The sequence below is a fragment of the Hippocampus bargibanti genome, linkage group LG11 (genome assembly GCF_051943395.1).
Source record: "Hippocampus bargibanti isolate YZ-2025 linkage group LG11, ASM5194339v1, whole genome shotgun sequence".
Classification (NCBI taxonomy): Eukaryota; Metazoa; Chordata; class Actinopteri; order Syngnathiformes; family Syngnathidae; genus Hippocampus; species Hippocampus bargibanti.
Window position 1 is genome coordinate 1,647,730 of NC_142744.1, and position 19,615 is coordinate 1,667,344.

At 38.2% G+C, this 19,615-nt stretch overlaps 1 protein-coding gene across 1 annotated transcript; it reads left to right on the forward strand.

The window, feature by feature from the left end:
- The first annotated feature begins 852 nt into the window (after positions 1 to 852).
- Positions 853 to 19,279, forward strand: rab2a (RAB2A, member RAS oncogene family). Its single transcript, XM_089007997.1, has 8 exons — positions 853 to 1,044; positions 2,058 to 2,129; positions 2,240 to 2,307; positions 4,357 to 4,439; positions 5,599 to 5,691; positions 5,918 to 6,029; positions 11,503 to 11,571; positions 16,751 to 19,279. Exons 1-8 carry the CDS (start codon positions 999 to 1,001, stop codon positions 16,844 to 16,846), a joined length of 639 nt encoding a protein of 212 aa, XP_088864123.1. The 5' UTR covers positions 853 to 998; the 3' UTR covers positions 16,847 to 19,279.
- The last annotated feature ends 336 nt before the right edge of the window (positions 19,280 to 19,615 follow it).

Below are 19,615 nucleotides of genomic sequence, written 5' to 3' on the forward strand. Positions count from 1 at the left end.
CACCGGAAAATACGGTACTGTGTTTTTATGATATCACTTGTATTTTTTTCCTGATCCGTGTGTGTATTTTGGGAAGCTGGTAGGAAGGCCATGGTGGTGTGTTTCTTTTGGAGGCCATGGAAAGACACTCCCCTTGATGCAAAAACACAGATGTGGCCGAGAAAACAAAAGTATCAGGAAAAGAAAGTACAAGGCTAAATTATTGTTATTGAGTTCATCGGCCTTCGTGATTGGTCGTAAATGTTTACGATTCGGAAAGAAATTTCGATGAACTCAGAGAATCAAACAATACGATCGGCTCACCCGCAGAAAAAATATCCTGTGACTGTAAAGTGTCCTTGAGAGTTTTGAAAAGCGCTTATAAATGAAATGTATTATTATTATTATTATTATTATATTTTGTGTCGTTTTTAAGGCTTATTTAGTAGAAAATTATGTTTTACGGGGACCTGGGAAATGTTTATTCTCATTTTTAACGGTTTCTTATGGGACATAAATGTTTGGCAGACGACATTTTCGCCTTACACGCACTTTCTGGGAACCAATTAAATTCGTAAGCCAAGGTATCACTGTACTTTGGCTTTACTAGAGCGTACTAATTTCCCCCATCTAATATGACACTTTGCTCCTCCCTACAGGCAAAGATTAGTCACTACGCCTCATCTGAATCAAAATGTAATTTTTTAATAGTTATGTTTTATTGTTAGATCCCCTTTTAAACATAATTATGATCGCGTCGAATGTTCTAGTCAACTGTCGTTCACGATTTTACAGTTGGTAACCATAAAAGTGTTTTAGTTTCCGAGGACGTGTGAAGTACACGTTGTGTAGCGTGGCGAGGGCGGGGCTAGTGACGTCAGGCGGAGGCTCTGGCTGTTTATTGTTCCTTCTTCGGCGCAGCCACAGAGAAAAACAGGCTAACACGCCGACAACCAGCTTTGGAACGCAGTTAAATAAGTTGTGATTGTCCCGACAACTAAGCGTTCAAATCGACCGCCATGGCATACGCTTATCTCTTCAAATACATCATCATCGGGGACACAGGTAGGCTGCAGCAAGCGAAGGCGTTGTTAGCATGCAGCTAGCGGTTAGCATGTTGCTAGCGTTCCATTTCCGCAGTGTTGGATATCCAATGACGTGGTAAAAAAAAAAGCCGAGACGCAGAGGTGGGATGACAGTTCGCCTTCAATGCTGTTACCGCTGCCGCTGCACGAGATTGTTTTAGAGGAAATAAAAAAACAATGTTTGCCGCACGTACACGTCATGTCAAACTATGTCGATTAATCGAATGTAGCGGTAGCTGTTTACATTCGCCTCCATAATGCGGGCCTCTGGTTCAATTGGGGTGGGGAGGAGGGGGGGGGTGTTCGTTCCAGAGTCAGCTAGCTCGGTGAATTGTCTCGCCAGCGTTGGGAGTAGAACCGAATTACGCACGAGTGACATTAGGAATCGAGTGTTAACATCTTTGCCGCGGTTTCATAAACGACAGGCCGGTTGGAAAAAAAAAAAACGTTGCCGAAGCAGTCACGTTCCCTGAAATGGCGTAGATCGCTCGTGATTCCGAGTTACGTTGATGGCGACCGAACGGGACAAGGTGTGTCCATAATTTGTAAAAATCACTTCAAATGACTTGTACTGAGCGTATTTTATAAAGATTCCACCGCATATAGCTATATTTCACGTTTCAAGACTCGCGCTGAATATTCAGGATGTCTTGTTTTCGAGTTGATGGCGGTGCCGGAAGTGACGTCACGTCAGGAACGCAGCTGCCCGAGAAAGCGATACACAATCTATTTTGGGTACTTTGTTTGGTATGAAAACATCGTGTTGATGTCGAAATTAGAAGGAAAACAGATAAATAACACCTTGGTGAATCGTTGTGTGTCGCACCAAGACTACCAGTTGCGGTAACACCATATAGAAGTGGACACAAAATCCCAGTAATCCCAATAACCCCCTTTTTACACCACTTTTTTTCTCCAAATATTTGAAAATTAAAGATTTCACAGCATCGTCTTTCCTAATTGTGATTCTCCCTTTTCACGCATTATTTCCAGGCGTCGGAAAGTCATGTCTATTACTACAGTTTACCGACAAGAGGTTTCAGCCTGTTCACGACCTCACCATTGGTAAGGCGCTCTCCGTTTTTCAACATCAATTTATATGTCAATAAAGTTTTATACTCCGCCCCCTTTCACCACTGATCTGACGGCCATTTTTTGTCTCTTCTTCAACACAGGAGTGGAATTTGGAGCGAGGATGATCACTATAGATGGCAAACAGATCAAACTGCAGATCTGGGACACGGTAAAGTACAGTACGGCCTTTTGATTTGACGTTCAAAACGTGGATTCGCGTTCGTTGATCGCGATATTTTTTTATGCATGAGAAGCCAAATATTTGTGGTTATTATTCTGGGAACGCTGGCGTGTGTGGCTGCCGCTGCTCACCCTCACCAAAAAAATTACGTGACTGTAAATTTTCCTTGAGAGTTTTGAAAGGCGCTTATAAATGAAATGTATTGTTATTATTATTATTAATATTATTATACTGTGACTGTAAAGTGACCGTGAGACTTTTGAAAGGTGCTTATAAATGAAAATTATTATTATTATTATTATTATTATTATTATTATTATTATTATTATTATTATTATTATTATTATCCTGTGACTGTAAAGTGACCTTGAGAGTTTTGAAAGGTGCTTATAAATGAAATTTATGATGATGATGATTATTATTATTATTATTATTATTATTATTATTATTATCCTGTGACTGTAAAGTGACCTTGAGAGTTTTGAAAGGCGCTTATAAATGACATTTATTATTATTATTATTATTATTATTATTATTATTATTATTATTTGTATTATTATTATTTGTATTATCTCATCTCATTTTCCGTGCCGCTTATTCCTCATTATTATTATTATTATTATTATTATTATTATTATTATTATTATTATTATCCTGTGACTGTAAAGTGTCCTTGAGAGTTTTGAAAGGCGCTTATAAATGAAATGTATTATTATTATTATTATTATTATTATTATTATTATTATTATTATTATTATTATTATTATTATTATTATTATGATAAAACTCCATATTCTTTGGGTTCTCGAGTGAAAATGACACAAACCCTGGCACTGGAGTGTACACATTTTTTGCACGCAGTCTGGCAGTGAATGAGTTAAATTGGAGAAGTTGTGGCGCCAAGGAGCCTGTCTGCCAAGTCGTGAAAAATGCGTTATGCACAACTTGACCAGCAGGTGGCGCTAAAACTCCATGAGAAATATCGCAGGGGCCGGAAGAAGAAAAAGTGGCGGTTTTGAGCAGGAAGACGACGAGCCGTCACGTCGGTCGAATCCCAAAGACAAGTTGAAACACGAGACCTGCACTACGTTCTACGTGTTCTTTGTCATTCCAAGGAGACAACGTCTACTTTTCGGATCTGGGAGACCACCGTGAAGTCGGCATTTAATGCCAGCTGTCAATCACTCCAACTACAGTCAAACCTGGGTTTTCGACCATAATCCGTTCCAGAAACCTGTTGGAAAACCTGAATATGAAAGATTTCCCATTATAATCAATGTCTGCTTTTTATTTTTAATCGCGATTGAATAATAATAAGTAAGTAACTCAAATAAGTAAGTAACTCAAATAGATAGAAAGCTAGTTAGTTAGCTAGTAGACAGCTAATAGATAGCTAATAGATGAATAGCTAGATAGCACATAGCTAGCAAATAGATAGCAGATAGCAAATAGATAGCAGATAGCAAATATCGAGCTAGCTAGATAGCTAGCTATATAGCTGGATAACTAGATAAACATTTTTTTTCTAGTTCATCCAGCTGTCAATCACACCAACTACAGTCAAACCTGGGTTTTCGACCATAATCCGTTCCAGGAAAACCAAATTGGTTAAAAAAAACATTTCCCGTTATAACCAATGTCTGCTTTTTATTTTTAATCGTGATTGAATAATAATAATAAATACATTTCATTTATAAGCACCTTTCAAGTCTCAAGGTCACAGTCGCAGGATACGTTTTTCTGTGGGTGAGCAGCGACGGCCACACGCACCAGCGTTCACTCCACCCGGAAGTAACTCAAATAGATAGAAAGCTAGTTAGCTAGCTAATATATAGCTCATAGATAAATAGCTAGTCAGCTAGATAGCAAATAGATAGCAAATAGATAGCAGATAGCAAATAGATAGCAGATAGCAAATATCTAGCTAGCTAGGTAGCTAGAGAGATAGCTAGCTAGATAGCTGGATAACTAGATATACATTTTGTTTCTAGTTAATTAAAAAAAAAGTCCTAAAACTGTGCATGTTGGCGTCTTTAGGCCGGTCAAGAGTCATTCCGGTCCATCACCAGGTCTTACTACAGAGGAGCGGCAGGAGCTCTGCTCGTTTATGACATCACAAGGTAAGAGCCAATCACAGACTTGGATTTTGTAAACGGTATTTTTGAATTTGGAGGAAAAAAATGTCATAATAATATGAATATTGATCATGATGCTATTTATTTAGAAGTGAATTTCAAAAAGGCCATTTACTACCAAAAATCATGTAACATTATATGTCAAACGGCTCACTAAAAAGAGCTGGCTCTTTCGGCTCCCAAATGGCTCCTCAGTGGGTTTTTTTTCTTTCATAAATTAATGTAATAATAATAATAATAATAATACACGTGCGACTTCGTAGTGGAAATGTTGAAATATTGAATGTTGAATGTTGCTGTAGCATCCATTGACGCAAACAAATTGTCTCAGATCTCCTGTCCCATGTAAATCCGCTTCAATTCCAAGCCGCGACGTGAAATGCCGTCCAACTCCCTTTTGCCCCTTTTCAAAGAATGTATTCAACAATAGTTTTTTTTATGGCAGTTATTTGAAACCAGAGGAAGTTTTTTCAAATGTCACGTTCCACTTTTTTTTTTAATTTTAGGAGGGACGCCTTCAAAGCGTCCTTTTCACCAGTGGATCAGGGACATCGTAGTAGAAATATGCACGTCTGCGACAAGCTAAATGTTGAAATATTGAATGTTGAATGTTGCTGTAGCATCCATTGACGCAAACAAATCGTCTCAGATCTCCTGTCCCATGTAAATCCGCTTCAATTCCAAGCCGCGACATGAAATGCCGTCCAACTCCCTTTTGCCCCTTTTCAAAGAATGTATTCAACAATGGTTTTTTTATGGCAGTTATTTGAAACCAGAGGAAGTTTTTTTGAACTTCCACTGGTTTAAAAAAAAAAATCCACTTTTTTTTTTAATTTTAGGAAGTACACCTTCAAAGCGTCCTTTTCACTAGTGGATCAGCGACGTCGTAGTGGAAATGTGCACGTCTGCTACAAGCTAAATGAAATGAAAACAAACACGTAGCTTTAGCATCCATTGACAACAATAAATTGTCTTGCATCTCCTGTCCAACGTACTGTAAATCCGCTTCAATTCCAAGCCGCAACATGAAATGCCATCCAACTCATTTTTGCCCCTTTTTTAAAAAAAATATTCCACGATGTTTTATTTGTGGTAGTTATTAGAAACTAGAGGAGGTTTGAATACTTTTTTTTGTTAATTTCAGGAGGGACACCTTCAACCACTTGACGACCTGGTTAGAGGACGCGCGGCAACATTCCAACTCCAACATGGTCATTATGCTCATTGGCAACAAGAGGTTTGTTTTGGACGCACGTTTGGACGATATTATTTATGATTATTTTCCAAATCGAAGGTCATCCTTTCACATCACGTATTGCCCCAACGCGTGATATGAAGTAACCTTGACCTTGACCTTTTGCAAAATGGCGGTCTGTCATCATCCCAGTCGCAACAGTTGACCGAGCGTTTGCTTCCTGTTTTCAAAATGTCCGATGACGCCACGGCGCCTTTGCGTCTTCCAGTGATCTGGAGTCACGGAGGGAAGTCAAGAAAGAGGAAGGGGAAGCGTTTGCCAGAGAACACGGTCTCATATTTATGGAGACCTCAGCCAAGACCGCCTCCAATGTCGAAGAGGTAACGGCGCATACATTTTTAATGCAAATGATTTGTTTTAAAGGACAACCGACACCTCCGGACAAGTTGCGTCCATAATTTGTAAAAAAAATCACTTCAAATGACTTCTACTGAGCGCATTTTACTAAGATTCCGACCGCATATACAGGCAACATCCGACTTACGACCGGCTCAACTTACGACCACGACCTCCACGACCCTATTTTTAACATTTCTAGAGGGGGAGTTTGCGAGTCATTTAGCCTCCGAGTCTCTATTCAACATTTTGAATGGATTTTGACTTACGACCGTTCGGTCGGAATGGAAATCGGTCGCAAGTTGGATGTTACCTGTAGCTTATATTTTACGTTTTAAGACTCTTTAAGACACTTTAAAAGACAACCGACGCTCCTGGACAAATTGCGTCCATAATTTGTAAAAAATCACTTCAAATGACTTCTACTGAGCGCATTTTACAAAGATTCCACCGCTCATACTGGTAACATTCGACTTACGACTGGCTCAATTTACGACCACGACTTCCAAGACCCTATTTTTAACATTTTAAGAGGGGGAGTTTGCGAGTCATTTAGCCTCCGAGTCTCTATTCAACATTTTGAATGGATTTCAACTTACGACCATTTTGACTTGCGACCGTTTGATCGGAACAAAACTCGGTCGTAAGTCGGATGTTACCTCTAGCTATATTTGACTCGCGCTGAAGATTCAGGAAGTCTTGTTTTCGAGTTGATGACGATGCCCTAAGTGACATCACGGAGGGAACACCCCTGACCGAGAAAGTGACACACAATGCATTTTGGGTACTTTTTTTTCATCTGAAAACACCGTGTTGATGGCGAAATTCGAAGGAAAACTACATAAATAACGCAATGGTGAATCGTTGTGTGTTGCACCAAGACTACTATTTGATAGTAGTTGACACAAATTCCCAGCAGACAAATAGGCCCATTTCCAACGGAGCTTGGGCGCCATCTTGTGCATTTTCTGGGACGCTTCAGTTCAGTCCAGATGGCTCAAAATGACACGGAAGGACTTCTTTAATGGATTGCAAACATGTATGCTTTCCTCTTCGGAACTATTTGAATCATCTTCATAACTGGATGAGTAACAAGAAAGCATCTTCTCCGAATTTGAAGCCATTGTTTTGATTCTAGAGCAAGGCAGGACGTCCTGGCGTGACGTCACCAACAAGGGGGCGGGACCATCTGAAACTCGCCATCTCCGAGGTCATTTTGAAGTCGTTTTGGGACACTTGTAACTCATTTTTATTGGTGTTTTGCATTTGACAAAAAATATCAGCCTGCGTGTTTTGGCTATTTTCGATGCTATCAAACGTTTTTCTGATGTCAGTTAGGAAACTAAAATAATGGTGTCGGTTGTCCTTTAACTTGACGCTGTCCGTCAAGATGATTGGCCGGCTGTCCTCTTGAGACACGCCTCCGGTGCGACGCGTCGTGAATGCGCCGCGTTGTCTTCTGGGGGCCATTTTCTCACTTATCCAATCGCATAAATAATCCCATTCTACACTGCGCAGCACGCCAGCCTCGGGCTTGTGTGTTTACATTGATTGGTTTTTTTTTTTCTTTCTTTAATCCGATTCGCTGTCTCTCTCTCTCTCTCTCTCTCTCTTTCTGTCTCTCTCTCTCACACACCGTCGAGTAGGGCTCTCAGGGGTTAACAGGGAAAGAAGGGTGTGCGCGAGCTTGCGTGTGTGTGCGGTTTGATTAATTTGTCTCATTAGTGTCCTCTGAATTAGCGAGGTGTCGTTCGCCAACGAACCGGCTCTTTGAAGTGAACAACCGGAGCCGGCTCCTAATGGGGAGCTGCTAATAGGAGCTGATTTTGTTCCCCCCCGTTCGGTTAAAGTCGCACGTGGTTGGTCAAAATCTGCGGTAGAAGACGGAGGGGAGGCTTTTACGCACACGCATGGGCGAGCGGCACAGTTTTTTTACATTAGTAATTAGTTTTGCATCTTATTTTACATTCTTTTTGTAGAAAATGTCCTTGAAAATTTTGAAATCTACTTATAAATAAAATGTATTACTATTATTATTAAATTAATGCAAAAAAAATTGAGGTGCCATTTGGGAGCCAAAAGAGCCAGGTCTTTTGAGTGATCCAAACCAAAAGAACCGGTTCTTAGGTAATAATAGTTTTACATATAATTTTACATTATTTTTGGTCGTAAATGTCTTATAAAATGTCATTGTTATTATTATTATTATTATTATTATTATTATTATTATTGTTATTGTTATGAAATGTATGCAACAAAAATATTGAGGAGCCATTTGAGAGCCAAAAGAGCCAGCTCCTTTCAGTGAGCCGATCCAAAAGAACCGGCTCTCAGGTAATTAGTTTTACATATAATTTGACAATATTTTTTGGTAGCAAATGTACTGAAATTTTGAAATGCGCTTCTAAATAACATTTATTATTATTATAAAATGTATGCAACAAAAAAATGTAGCTGAAAGAGCCATCTCTTTTTAGTGAACCAATCCCAAAAAAACGACTCTCTAGTAATTAGTTTTACATATAATGTAATATTATTTTTGGTAGTAAATGTCCTTAAATATTGAAATGCGCTTCTAAATAAGATGTATTATTCTTATTCTTATGATTCAATTGATGCAACAAAAAAACTGAGGAGCCATTTGAGAGCCGAAAGAGTTAGCTCTTTTTAATGAGCCGGTCCAGAAGAACCGGCTCTCAGGTAATTAGTTTTCCATATAATTTTACAATATTTTTGGTCGTAAAATTTGAAATGCGCTTCTAAATAAAATGTATTATTATTCTTATTATAAAAAAAATATGCAACCAAAAAAATTGGGCTGAAAGAGCCATCTCTTTTTAGTGAGCCGATCCCAAAAAATGACTCTTGGGTAATTAGTTTTACATATGATTTTATATTATTTTTGGTAGTAAATGTCCTTGAAAATTTGTAAATGCGCTTCGAAATAAAAATGATTATTATTCTTAAATGTATGCAAAAACAAACAACAACCATTTAGGAACCTGCTCTTTTGAGTGAGCCGAGCCAAAAGAATCGGCTCTGTAAACCGAGTCGGAATTCCCATGGCTCCTCCGAATCTTCCTGATCGCGGCCCTCTTCTCGACTCCCTTCATCTGCGCCAGCTCCATCCTTCCTCATCCTCCTCCGACGTCCATCATTTCCTATTTCGCCCCCTCCCCCGCACTTCCCCGTGTCATCCAGCAATAACCCCCCACATGTCCTTCCCTTACCAAAGGTCTGGTTGGCTCATACATATTCATAAGCATCAACCCCGCCTCCTCCACCCAACAGCGAGCAGCCAATGGCTGTCAAGGGTTCGCCATCAGACTCTGTGGGTGGACACTAGGTTGATGGAAGGAGACGTTTCTGTGAGCATCCTCCTCTCCTCATTTTTTTTTTTTTTTATTTTTTTAACCGCCCATCCCCCACCTTCTTCCTGATGATCCTCCACTTCAGCTCCTTTTGACATGGTCGAGTCCTCTTACGTCCCACGACGTCCTCCCTGAATCCTCTCTCTGCGTCCATCTCCATCTTGAAGGCGGATCGCTATGAAAATGGTGGCAGATTTACTACCAAAAAGAATGGCAAATTACATGTAAAACAAATGACCTGCGAGCCGGTTCTTTTGGATCGGCTCACTTAAAAAGAGCTGGCTCTTTCTGCTCCCAAATGGCTCCTGAATTTTTGGTTGTAATAATAATAATACTGATAGTAATGATAGTCATGATAATGATAGTGTTGATGATGATAATAATGTTATTTAGAATCGCGTTTCAAAATTTAAAGACATTTACTACCTGAAATAATGTCAAATTATATGTAAAACTAATGACCTTTTGCATCGGCTCACTTAAAAAGAGCTGGCTCTTTCTGCTTCCAAATGGCTTCTGATTTTTTTGTTGTTGTAATAATAATAATAATAATAATAATAATAATAAATTTTATTTAGAATTTTTACTACCAAAAATAATGTCAAAATATATACAAAACTAATTTACTATTTTACTTAATTTACTAAAACTAACGGTTCTTTTGGATAGGCTCACTAAAAAGAGATGGCTCTTTCAGCTCCCAAATAGCTCCTGAATTTTTTTTGTTGCATACATTTTATAGTAATAATAATAATAATAATAATGAAAATATTTAGAATCGCATTTCAAAACTTAAGGACATTTACGACCAAAAATTGTGTAAAATTAAATAAATTTTAATTTTTAAAACTAATTAGTTGAGAGCCGGTTATTTTGGAATCGGCTCACTAAATAGAGCTTTCTGCTCCCAAATGACTCCTGAATTTTTTGTTGCATAAATTTAATAATAATAATAATTGTATTATTATTATTATTATAAAATCCCAACCAAAATTTCAAAATTCTCCCATATAAACCACAATAAAAGTCATTAATTTTAACTTTAAATTTGATAATGACCGTATTTTCCGGTGTATAAGGTGCACTGGAGTATAAGGCGCACCCCCAATGAATGGACTATTTTCTTATAATAATAATAATAATGCATTTCATTTATAAGCGCCTTTCAAAACTCTCAAGGTCACTTTACAGTCACAGGATAAGTTAGATAGCTGGCTATATAGCTAGCTAGCTAAATAGATAATAGATAGCTAGCTAGCTAAATAGCTAATAGATAATAATAATAAATTTCATTTATATTATTATTATTATTATTATTATTATTATAAAATCCCAACCAAAAATTCAAAATTCTCCCATATAAACCACAATAAAACTCATTATTTTTAACTATAAATTTTAAAATGACCGTATTTTCCGGTATATAAGGCGCACCGGAGTATAAGGCGCACCTACAATAAATGGTGTATTTTATAATAATCATAATAATAATAATGCATTTCATTTATAAGCGCCTTTCAAAACTCTCAAGGTCACTTTACAGTCACAGGATAAGTTATATAGCTGGCTATATAGCTAGCTAGCTAAATAGATAATAGATAGCTAGCTAGCCAGCTAAATAGCTAATAGATAATAATAATAAATTTCATTTATATTATTATTATTATTATTATAAAATCCCAACCAAAAATTCAAAATTCTCCCATATAAACCACAATAAAAGTCATTATTTTTAACTATAAATTTGATAATGACCGTATTTTCCGGTATATAAGGCGCACCGGAGTATAAGGCGCACCCACAATAAATGGTGTATTTTATAATAATCATAATAATAATAATGCATTTCATTTATAAGCGCCTTTCAAAACTCTCAAGGTCACTTTACAGTCACAGGATAAGTTATATAGCTGGCTAGCTAGCTAGATAGCTAAATAGATAATAGATAGCTAGCTAATAGATAATAATAATAATAATAGTAATACATTTCATTTATATTATTATTATTATTATTATTATTATTTATTAATGACTGCTGTGTAGAAATGTGTTAATCAATCTCTGGTTGTTCTTGTCTCCATTTCAGGCTTTCATCAACACAGCCAAGGAGATTTACGAGAAGATCCAAGAGGGTGTTTTTGATATCAACAATGAGGTGAGAAATCCATCCCTGTTAGTCCAAAAGGGGTTTTCGCTTCCACCGCGTTCTCCCTTTCCCCCCCCCCCACCTGCAAGGTGACTACTACCTTTTTTTTATTATTATTTTTTTTGCGCATGCTAACAACAAACCATAGGCTGTTCCTTTAGCCAAGCACTCTCTAGCTCCGCCCCTTTTAGTTTTCATCTCTTCGTTCTTGAGATTTCTCTCTTTGTGTGTCTCTCCGTCAGCACTTTGCCAGCTCTGAAATTCCTCACGGCCAACAAGGTCGCAGTCGAGAAAATAAGCATCGGCGTAGTTAGGCAGTCAGCAGGCAGTCAGCAGGCAGGCCGCTTCGCCCGTCATCTCGTCAAACAGATGCTTATCTTTGTTAGCGAACGGTTGTCCAGACAGGAATGTTGGAATGTGCCATCAAGAGAAATCGGAAAATTGTGTGCAAACAATACCCTGGCAAGACTTTTCATGTTTTTAAAGGAGTTAGATTTGATGTGTTTTAAAAATAGGGCTCGGGGGGCCTAATGAGGCCCGTGGTTAATTTTCAGCCTCCCGTCATAGCATCAATTCAGTCTGGTCCACATGTAGAATCAATACATTGGGCAGTAGCGCTGTTAGCAGCATGTGCTAAGTGCTGCCGTCTAGAGGCTCAATTAGGAACAGCAAATTATTAGAATAATAATATTACATTTCATTTATAAGCGCCTTTCAAAACTCTCAAGGTCACTGGACGTTTTTGGCTACTGTTAGCTTTTTAAGGCTAATTGCTAATGTTGGTATATCGAACCATGATGTCGTTATCTGGTGCTATTTTTTTTCATGAAAATGCGTCGTAAAAAAATACGATGGGTGTTTTTGGCTACGGTTAGCATTTTAAGGCTAATGGCTAATGTTGTTATATTGAACCACGATGTCGTTATCTGGTGCTATTTTTCATTTATTAATTTTTCCATGAAAATGCGGCGTTTAAATAATACGATGGCCGTTTTTGGCTACTGTTAGCATTTTAATGCTAATGGCTAATGTTGTTATATTGAACCAGGATGTCATTATCTGGTGCTATTTTTTAATGTATCTTTTTCCCACAAATATGTGACTTAAAAAATACAATGGACTTTTTTTGGCTACTGTTAGCATGTTAAAGCTAATGGCTAATGTTGGTATATTGAACTATGATGTCGTTATATGGTGCTATTTTATATTTTCTCATTTTTTTCCATGAAAATGCCGCATAAACAAAATACGATGGCCGTTTTTGGCTATTGTAAATATATTGTATTTGGCATTTTAAGGCTAATGTTGTTAGCTAGTTAGCTAGCTTTCTATCTATTTGAGTTACGTCTGGGTTGAGCGAACGCTGGCGCGTGTGGTTGCCGCTGCTCACCCACGGAAAAACTTATCCTGTGACTGTAAAGTGACCTTGAGAGTTTTCAAATGCGCTTATAAATGAAACGGGATGATTAATTGCTTACACGGAGCTTTGTCGCCCTCTTCTGCCTCTTTTTGGTGCAACACGAAGTTTTCAGACCAAACAAAGTACAGCAAAATGCATTGACGTGATGGAAGGACTGCTACAATGTGTCCTTTTTTTCGGTCAGGGGCGTTCCTTCCGTGACGTAGGGTGAGGACTCGTCACCAACTCAAAAACAAAACGTCCGGAATATTCAGCGTGGGTCTTAAAACGTCAAATATAGCTATATGCGGTGGAATCTTTGTCAAATACGCTCAGTAGAAGTCATTTGAAGCCATTTTACAAATTATGGACACAACTTGTCCGGAGACGTCGCTTGTCCTTTAAAAACACAAAAATGTTAAATTCGCCATTGAGCCAGCCGAGAGTGTTTTTTTTTTTTTTTTGGAACAGCTCGATGGAATGAAGGCGGGCAGGCCGGCGGGCGAACGGGCCGGCCAAACCGCATCAGCTGACTGGCTGAGGGGGAGGGAGGGTGAAGCACCGAGCGAGGAAAGCCCCGTCACAAATGTTGGCAGCCGCTATGAGAAAGCACACACACACACACACGCACTCAATAAACGGGATTTAAAGGCGTATTACAGTGTTTCCCAGAGGCACGACCGCTACTGAACGTTAGGACGGATGAGTTCCACCGGAAAGGTGGAAGATAAATATATACAGACGATCCCTGACTTACGAACATTCGAGTTACAAATAACGGTACATACGAACATTTTTGTCGTAACATATGTAGTATTCTCCCCAGTTGTACGTGTACATCTCTTTATAGAGCATATATTTTATGAAATGATTATTTTTTTCTGTACAACCCAATACAGGTTACTTATACAAGCCTTAAACATATTTATATAAACCTTAAACATACTTATATAAGCCTTAAACATACATTCCATACAAAATATAGCACGGAAGCAACTTACGAACAAATTCACCTTACGAATGACCGTTCGGAACGTATCTCGTTCATAAGTTGGGGAGCGTCTGTTCTACTTATACAATCCTTAAACATACTTATATAAACAGTAAACATACTTATATAAGCCTTAAACATACATTCTGTACAAAATATAGCACAGAAGCAACTTATGAACATATTCACCTTACAAACGACCGTTCGGAACATATCTCGTTCGTAATTTGGGGACTGTCTGATATTACCCAATACAGGTTACTTATACAAGCCTTAAACATACTTACATAACCCTTAAACATACATTCCACACAAAATATAGCACGGAAGCAACTTACGAACAAATTCACCTTATGAACGACCGTTCGGATCGTATCTCGTTCGTAAGTTGGGGAATGTCTGTACGACCCAATACAGGTTACTTATACAAGCCTTAAACATACTTACATAACCCTTAAACATACATTCCACACAAAATATAGCACGGAAGCAACTTACGAACAAATTCACCTTATGAACGACCGTTCGGATCGTATCTCGTTCGTAAGTTGGGGAATGTCTGTACGACCCAATACAGGTTACTTATACAAGCCTTAAACATATTTACATAAACCTTAAACATACTTATATAAGCCTTAAACATACATTCCATACAAAATATAGCACGGAAGCAACTTACGAACAAATTCACATTACGAATGACCGTTCGGAACGTATCTCGTTCGTAAGTTGGGGAGCGTCTGTACAACCCAATACAGGTTACTTATACAAGCCTTAAACATACTTATGTAAACCTTAAACATACTTATATAAGCCTTAAACATACATTCCACACAAAATATAGCACAGAAGCAACTTACGAATAAATTCACCTTACAAACGATCGTTCGGAACGTATCTCGTTCGTAAGTTGGGGACCGTCTGTACAAACCAATACAGGTTACTTATACAAGCCTTAAACATATGTATATCAACCTTAAACATACATTCCACACAAAATATAGCACAGAAGCAACTTACGAATAAATTCACCTTACAAACGACCGTTCGGAACGCATCTCGTTTGTAAGTTGGGGAGCGTCTGTAAAACCCCATATAGGTTACTTATACAAGCCTTAAACATATGTATATTAGCCTTCAACATACATTCCACACAAAATATAGCACAGAAGCAACTTACGAACATATTCACCTTACGAACAGACCATATCTCGTTTGTAAGTTGGGGAGCGTCTATACAGGAGGAGAGAGCGCCAAGGCAAATTCGACACGTTTACGGGAGGCGCGGCGAGGGGGGTTTCAATTGAACAGATGAGAGAGCGAGACACTTGAAAGAGCTTCGTCTCTCGGCCTCCCGCCGTCCCGCCTCTCAAAGGTTGTCTTTTTTATCCGTGCCATTCTTTTCACGGCGTATCATGGAGTGCTCGTAAGTAGCTAGCTAAGTAGCTTTGGGCACCTGTTGCTCCTTCTGTTGCTAATATCTAAGCACAAAAAAAAAAACTACTCTCCGTCGCCGTGAATATAATCACGCTCTGATTCGACAGATAATAATAATAATAATAATAATAATAAGAAGAAGAAGAAGAAGACATTGCATTTATAAGCACCTTTCAAAACTCTCAAGGTCACTTTACAGTTACCGGATACGTTTTTCTGTGATGTGAGCAGCGGCAGCCACACGCGCCAGCGTTCACTCAACATTGAAGTAACTCAAATAGATAGAAAGCTAGCTAGCTAGCTATCTATAACTCATAAATAGTTAGCTAGATAGTTGAATAACTCTAATAGGTAGAATGTTAGCTAGCCAGCTAAAAGCTAACTAATAGATAGCTAGCTAGTTAGCTAGATAGTTGAATACCTCAAATAGATAGAAAGTTAGCTAGCTAATCTATAACTCATAGATAGTTAGCTAGATAGTTGAATAACTCTAATAGGTAGAATGTTAGCTAGCCAGCTATAAGCTAACTAATAGATAGCTAGCTAGTTAGCTAGATAGTTGAATACCTCAAATAGATAGAAAGTTAGCTAGCTAATCTATAACTCATAAATAGTTAGCTAGATAGTTGAATAACTCTAATAGGTAGAATGTTAGCTAGCCAGCTATAAGCTAACTAATAGATAGCTAGCTAGTTAGCTAGATAGTTGAATACCTCAAATAGATAGAAAGTTAGCTAGCTAATCTATAACTCATAAATAGTTAGCTAGATAGTTGAATAACTCTAATAGGTAGAATGTTAGCTAGCCAGCTATAAGCTAACTAATAGATAGCTAGCTAGTTAGCTAGATAGTTGAATACCTCAAATAGATAGAAAGTTAGCTAGCTAATCTATAACTCATAGATAGTTAGCTAGATAGTTGAATAACTCAAATAGGGAGAAAGTTAGCTAGCTAGCTAATAGATAACTAATAATAATAATAATAATAATAATAATAATAACACATTGCATTTATAAGCACCTTTCAAAACTCTAAAGGTCACTTTACAGTCACCGGTAGAAAGGTAGAAAGCTGGCTAGCTAATCGATAACTAATAGATAGCTAGCTAATTAGCTAGCTAATTAGCTAGATAGTTGAATAACTCAAATTGGTAGAAAGTTAGTTAGCTAGCTAATAGATAACTAATAGTAATAATAATAATAGTGGTAGTGACGGCCGTAGCGGTAGTAATAATAATAATAATACATTATATTTTAAGCGCCTATAAGATAAGACGCTTTGTCCATACTATGGACACAACCTGGAATGACATTTTTTTCCCCGATTGTTTATTGTGACCTTTTCCTTTTTTTCCCCTTCAGGCTAACGGTATTAAGATTGGACCTCAGCATCCTACCACCAACTCCACACTGCCCGGTAGCCAGGGAGGCCAACAGGCCGGAGGTGGCTGCTGCTGAACACCCCCCCCAAAAAAAACAGTCCTTTTTGTCTTTTGTCGTCCTTCTTCAACCCTGTCCAACCGTCCCTTGTCCCCCCCGCGTCAAACCCCCCAACTTGCCACTCATTTCTGCAAAACTGCAAGCTTAGTAACAGTTTGTTTACCTGTCTCTCTCTCTCCATTTTGTCGGCCATCTTTTTTGTTTATGTCCTTGCTTTCCTTCTTCTCCGCCATTTTGTTTTTTTTTGTTTTGTTTTGCTAACTTCTACCCATGTTAGCTAAATCCTTTCAAGAACCTTGTTAGCTTAACTTGACTCAATTCTAAACTGTTTTTCCTTGAGGGAAATAGGTTTTAACTGTATTTTCTTTAAAAATTGACACCAAGAGGATGATAACGATAAGATGCTATATTCGTGTTGATGCTAGTGAATTTGTCCATACCTGTATGTAGGTGAGGGGGAGGCGTTTGTGTTAAAAAAAAAAAAAAAAACATATGACGCAGACTGACTGTATGGAAAAATAAACCGTGTGTTGCCTATACACTCGCATCTCCACATTGTTTTTAAAGAAAGAAAAAAAAACGGCGCGGCACTTTGCTAGCAAAAAAAAACGTGTTCGTACACGTAAAGCCTGCACGTATACCAACGATATAGACATTCCAACCAAGTCACTTCCCTCTACTGATATAACCGTTTTGTTTTGTTTTGTCTCTCCCTTTTGTCTTCATGCTAGCTTGCGGGTGAAAACATGTATTTCATGAACATCTGCGTAAGCTCTCAGTCATACGGGAGCGGTCCATCGATGAAAAGGTTTCTTCAGACGTCATCTATACTTCTTTGAAGGTATCGGACGTTTCGCTTCTTATCCAAGATGCTTCTTCAGTGAACTAAAGTCTTACTGTTAGTATCGGCCCGATAGTAGGGATATATATATATAGGGCCGATATTACCAGTAAGACTTTAGTTTGCTGAAAAAGCTTCTTGGATAAGAAGCGAAACGTCCGACACCTTCAAAGAAGTACTGGTAGTATCGGCCCTATAGTAGGGATATATATTTATAGGGCCGATACTACCAGTAAGACTTTAGTTTGCTGACGAAGCTTCTTGGATAAGAAGCGAAACGTCCGACACCTTCAAAGAAGTACTAGTAGTATCGGCCCTATAGTATGGATATAAATTTATAGGGCCGATACTACCAGTAAGACTTTAGTTTGCTGAAGAAGCATCTTGGATAAGAAGCGAAACGTCCAACACCTTCAAAGAAGTACTGGTAGTATCGGCCCTATAGTATGGATATATATTTATAGGGCCGATACTACCAGTAAGACTTTAGTTTGCTGACGAAGCTTCTTGGATAGGAAGCGAAACGTCCGACACTTTCAAAAAAGTACTGGTAGTATCGGCCCTATAGTAGGGATATATATTTATAGGGCCGATACTACCAGTAAGAGATTTAGTTTGCTGACGAAGCTTCTTGGATAAGAAGCGAAACGTCCGACACCTTCAAAGAAGTACTGGTAGTATCGGCCCTATAGTAGGGATATATATTTATAGGGCCGATACTACCAGTAAGACTTTAGTTCGCTGAGGAAGCATGTTGGATAAGAAGCGAAACGTCCGACACCTTCAAAGAAGTACAGATGATGGCTGAAGGAACCTTCTCATCGATATTTTGTGAACACTAAAAAAAAAAAAATGGCGTAGCGGTTTGAAATTGTCCCCGGTTAGAGAATAAAAGCGCAAACCGGCTAATGTGAGAATGAATCGTTTTGTTATGTTAAAAAACTAAAAAAAATGAAAAACGGAGTAAAAAAAACGTTTGTTTTTTTTGGGACTATTTATCGGGCGAAAACGGCTTTTTACATTACTGTAGCTTTAGCTGTTTAGTAATTAGCGCCATGATGCTACATGTCAAGATCAGCCTTAACTCCGCCCCCCCCCCCCTTTGAGAGATTTTTTTTTTTCGACAGCAGCTCAAATTTAAATGAATTAGCTGCAAAATGACGTGATGTGGGGGGGGGAGGGGCGTTTTGATTGATTAAAATGCTCATCAATTGACTTTTTTTCTCATCCGTTTCCTGCGCACACGTGACCTTGCACGCTATCATGTACAATGTCGGAATTCCGCTGTTATTATTTTTTCATTTTTGATATCTATCAGATGGATATTAATCAAGCATTATTCTTTGTATAGCAACATGTCGTGTACGTGTGTGTGCAGTGGTTGAAGGGGGAGGATCAAGCCCAATCTATGACATCTATTTATCGATGGATTAAACGGATGTTACCTGTGTGCGTCCTCTTTGCCCTTTCTCGATCTTAATATTTCTGCTTCTCTTTCCACCCCCCCTTGAACTTGTGTGTTTGTTCTTTGGAAGAAAATGACATGGAAAAAAAATGAAGAAAAAAAAAGATCGCAATTACCATAAACTATAATAAAACATTTGAAAGTCGATATGTCATTTTAATGATGTAAAAAAAAAAAGGCAAAAAATTTAAGGCAAAAAAACTGATGACGATTGACGTTTTAAGTCACTTTTTCCTGCCTTGTTGATCTTTGTGGATTGCAGGGATGGCGGGATTTATAATAATAATAATAATAATAATCAATTTCATTTCTAAGCACCTCTCAAAATTCTCAAGGTCGCTTTACAGTCATAGGATATGTCTTTCTGTGCGTGAGCAGCGGCAGCATTCACTCAATCCGGAAGTAACTCAAATAGAAAGCTAGCTAGCTAGCCAATAGACAGACAGCCAGATAGCTATATAGCTATTAGACAGCTAGATAG

Bases quoted from the DNA above. Each gene is read 5' to 3' on its own strand.
- rab2a (XM_089007997.1), top strand. From the start codon at position 999: ATGGCATACGCTTATCTCTTCAAATACATCATCATCGGGGACACAG. The intron at 6,030-11,502 runs GTAACGGCGCAT...TCTCCATTTCAG, and splicing joins CCGCCTCCAATGTCGAAGAG to GCTTTCATCAACACAGCCAA. The intron at 11,572-16,750 runs GTGAGAAATCCA...TTTCCCCTTCAG, and splicing joins TTTTTGATATCAACAATGAG to GCTAACGGTATTAAGATTGG.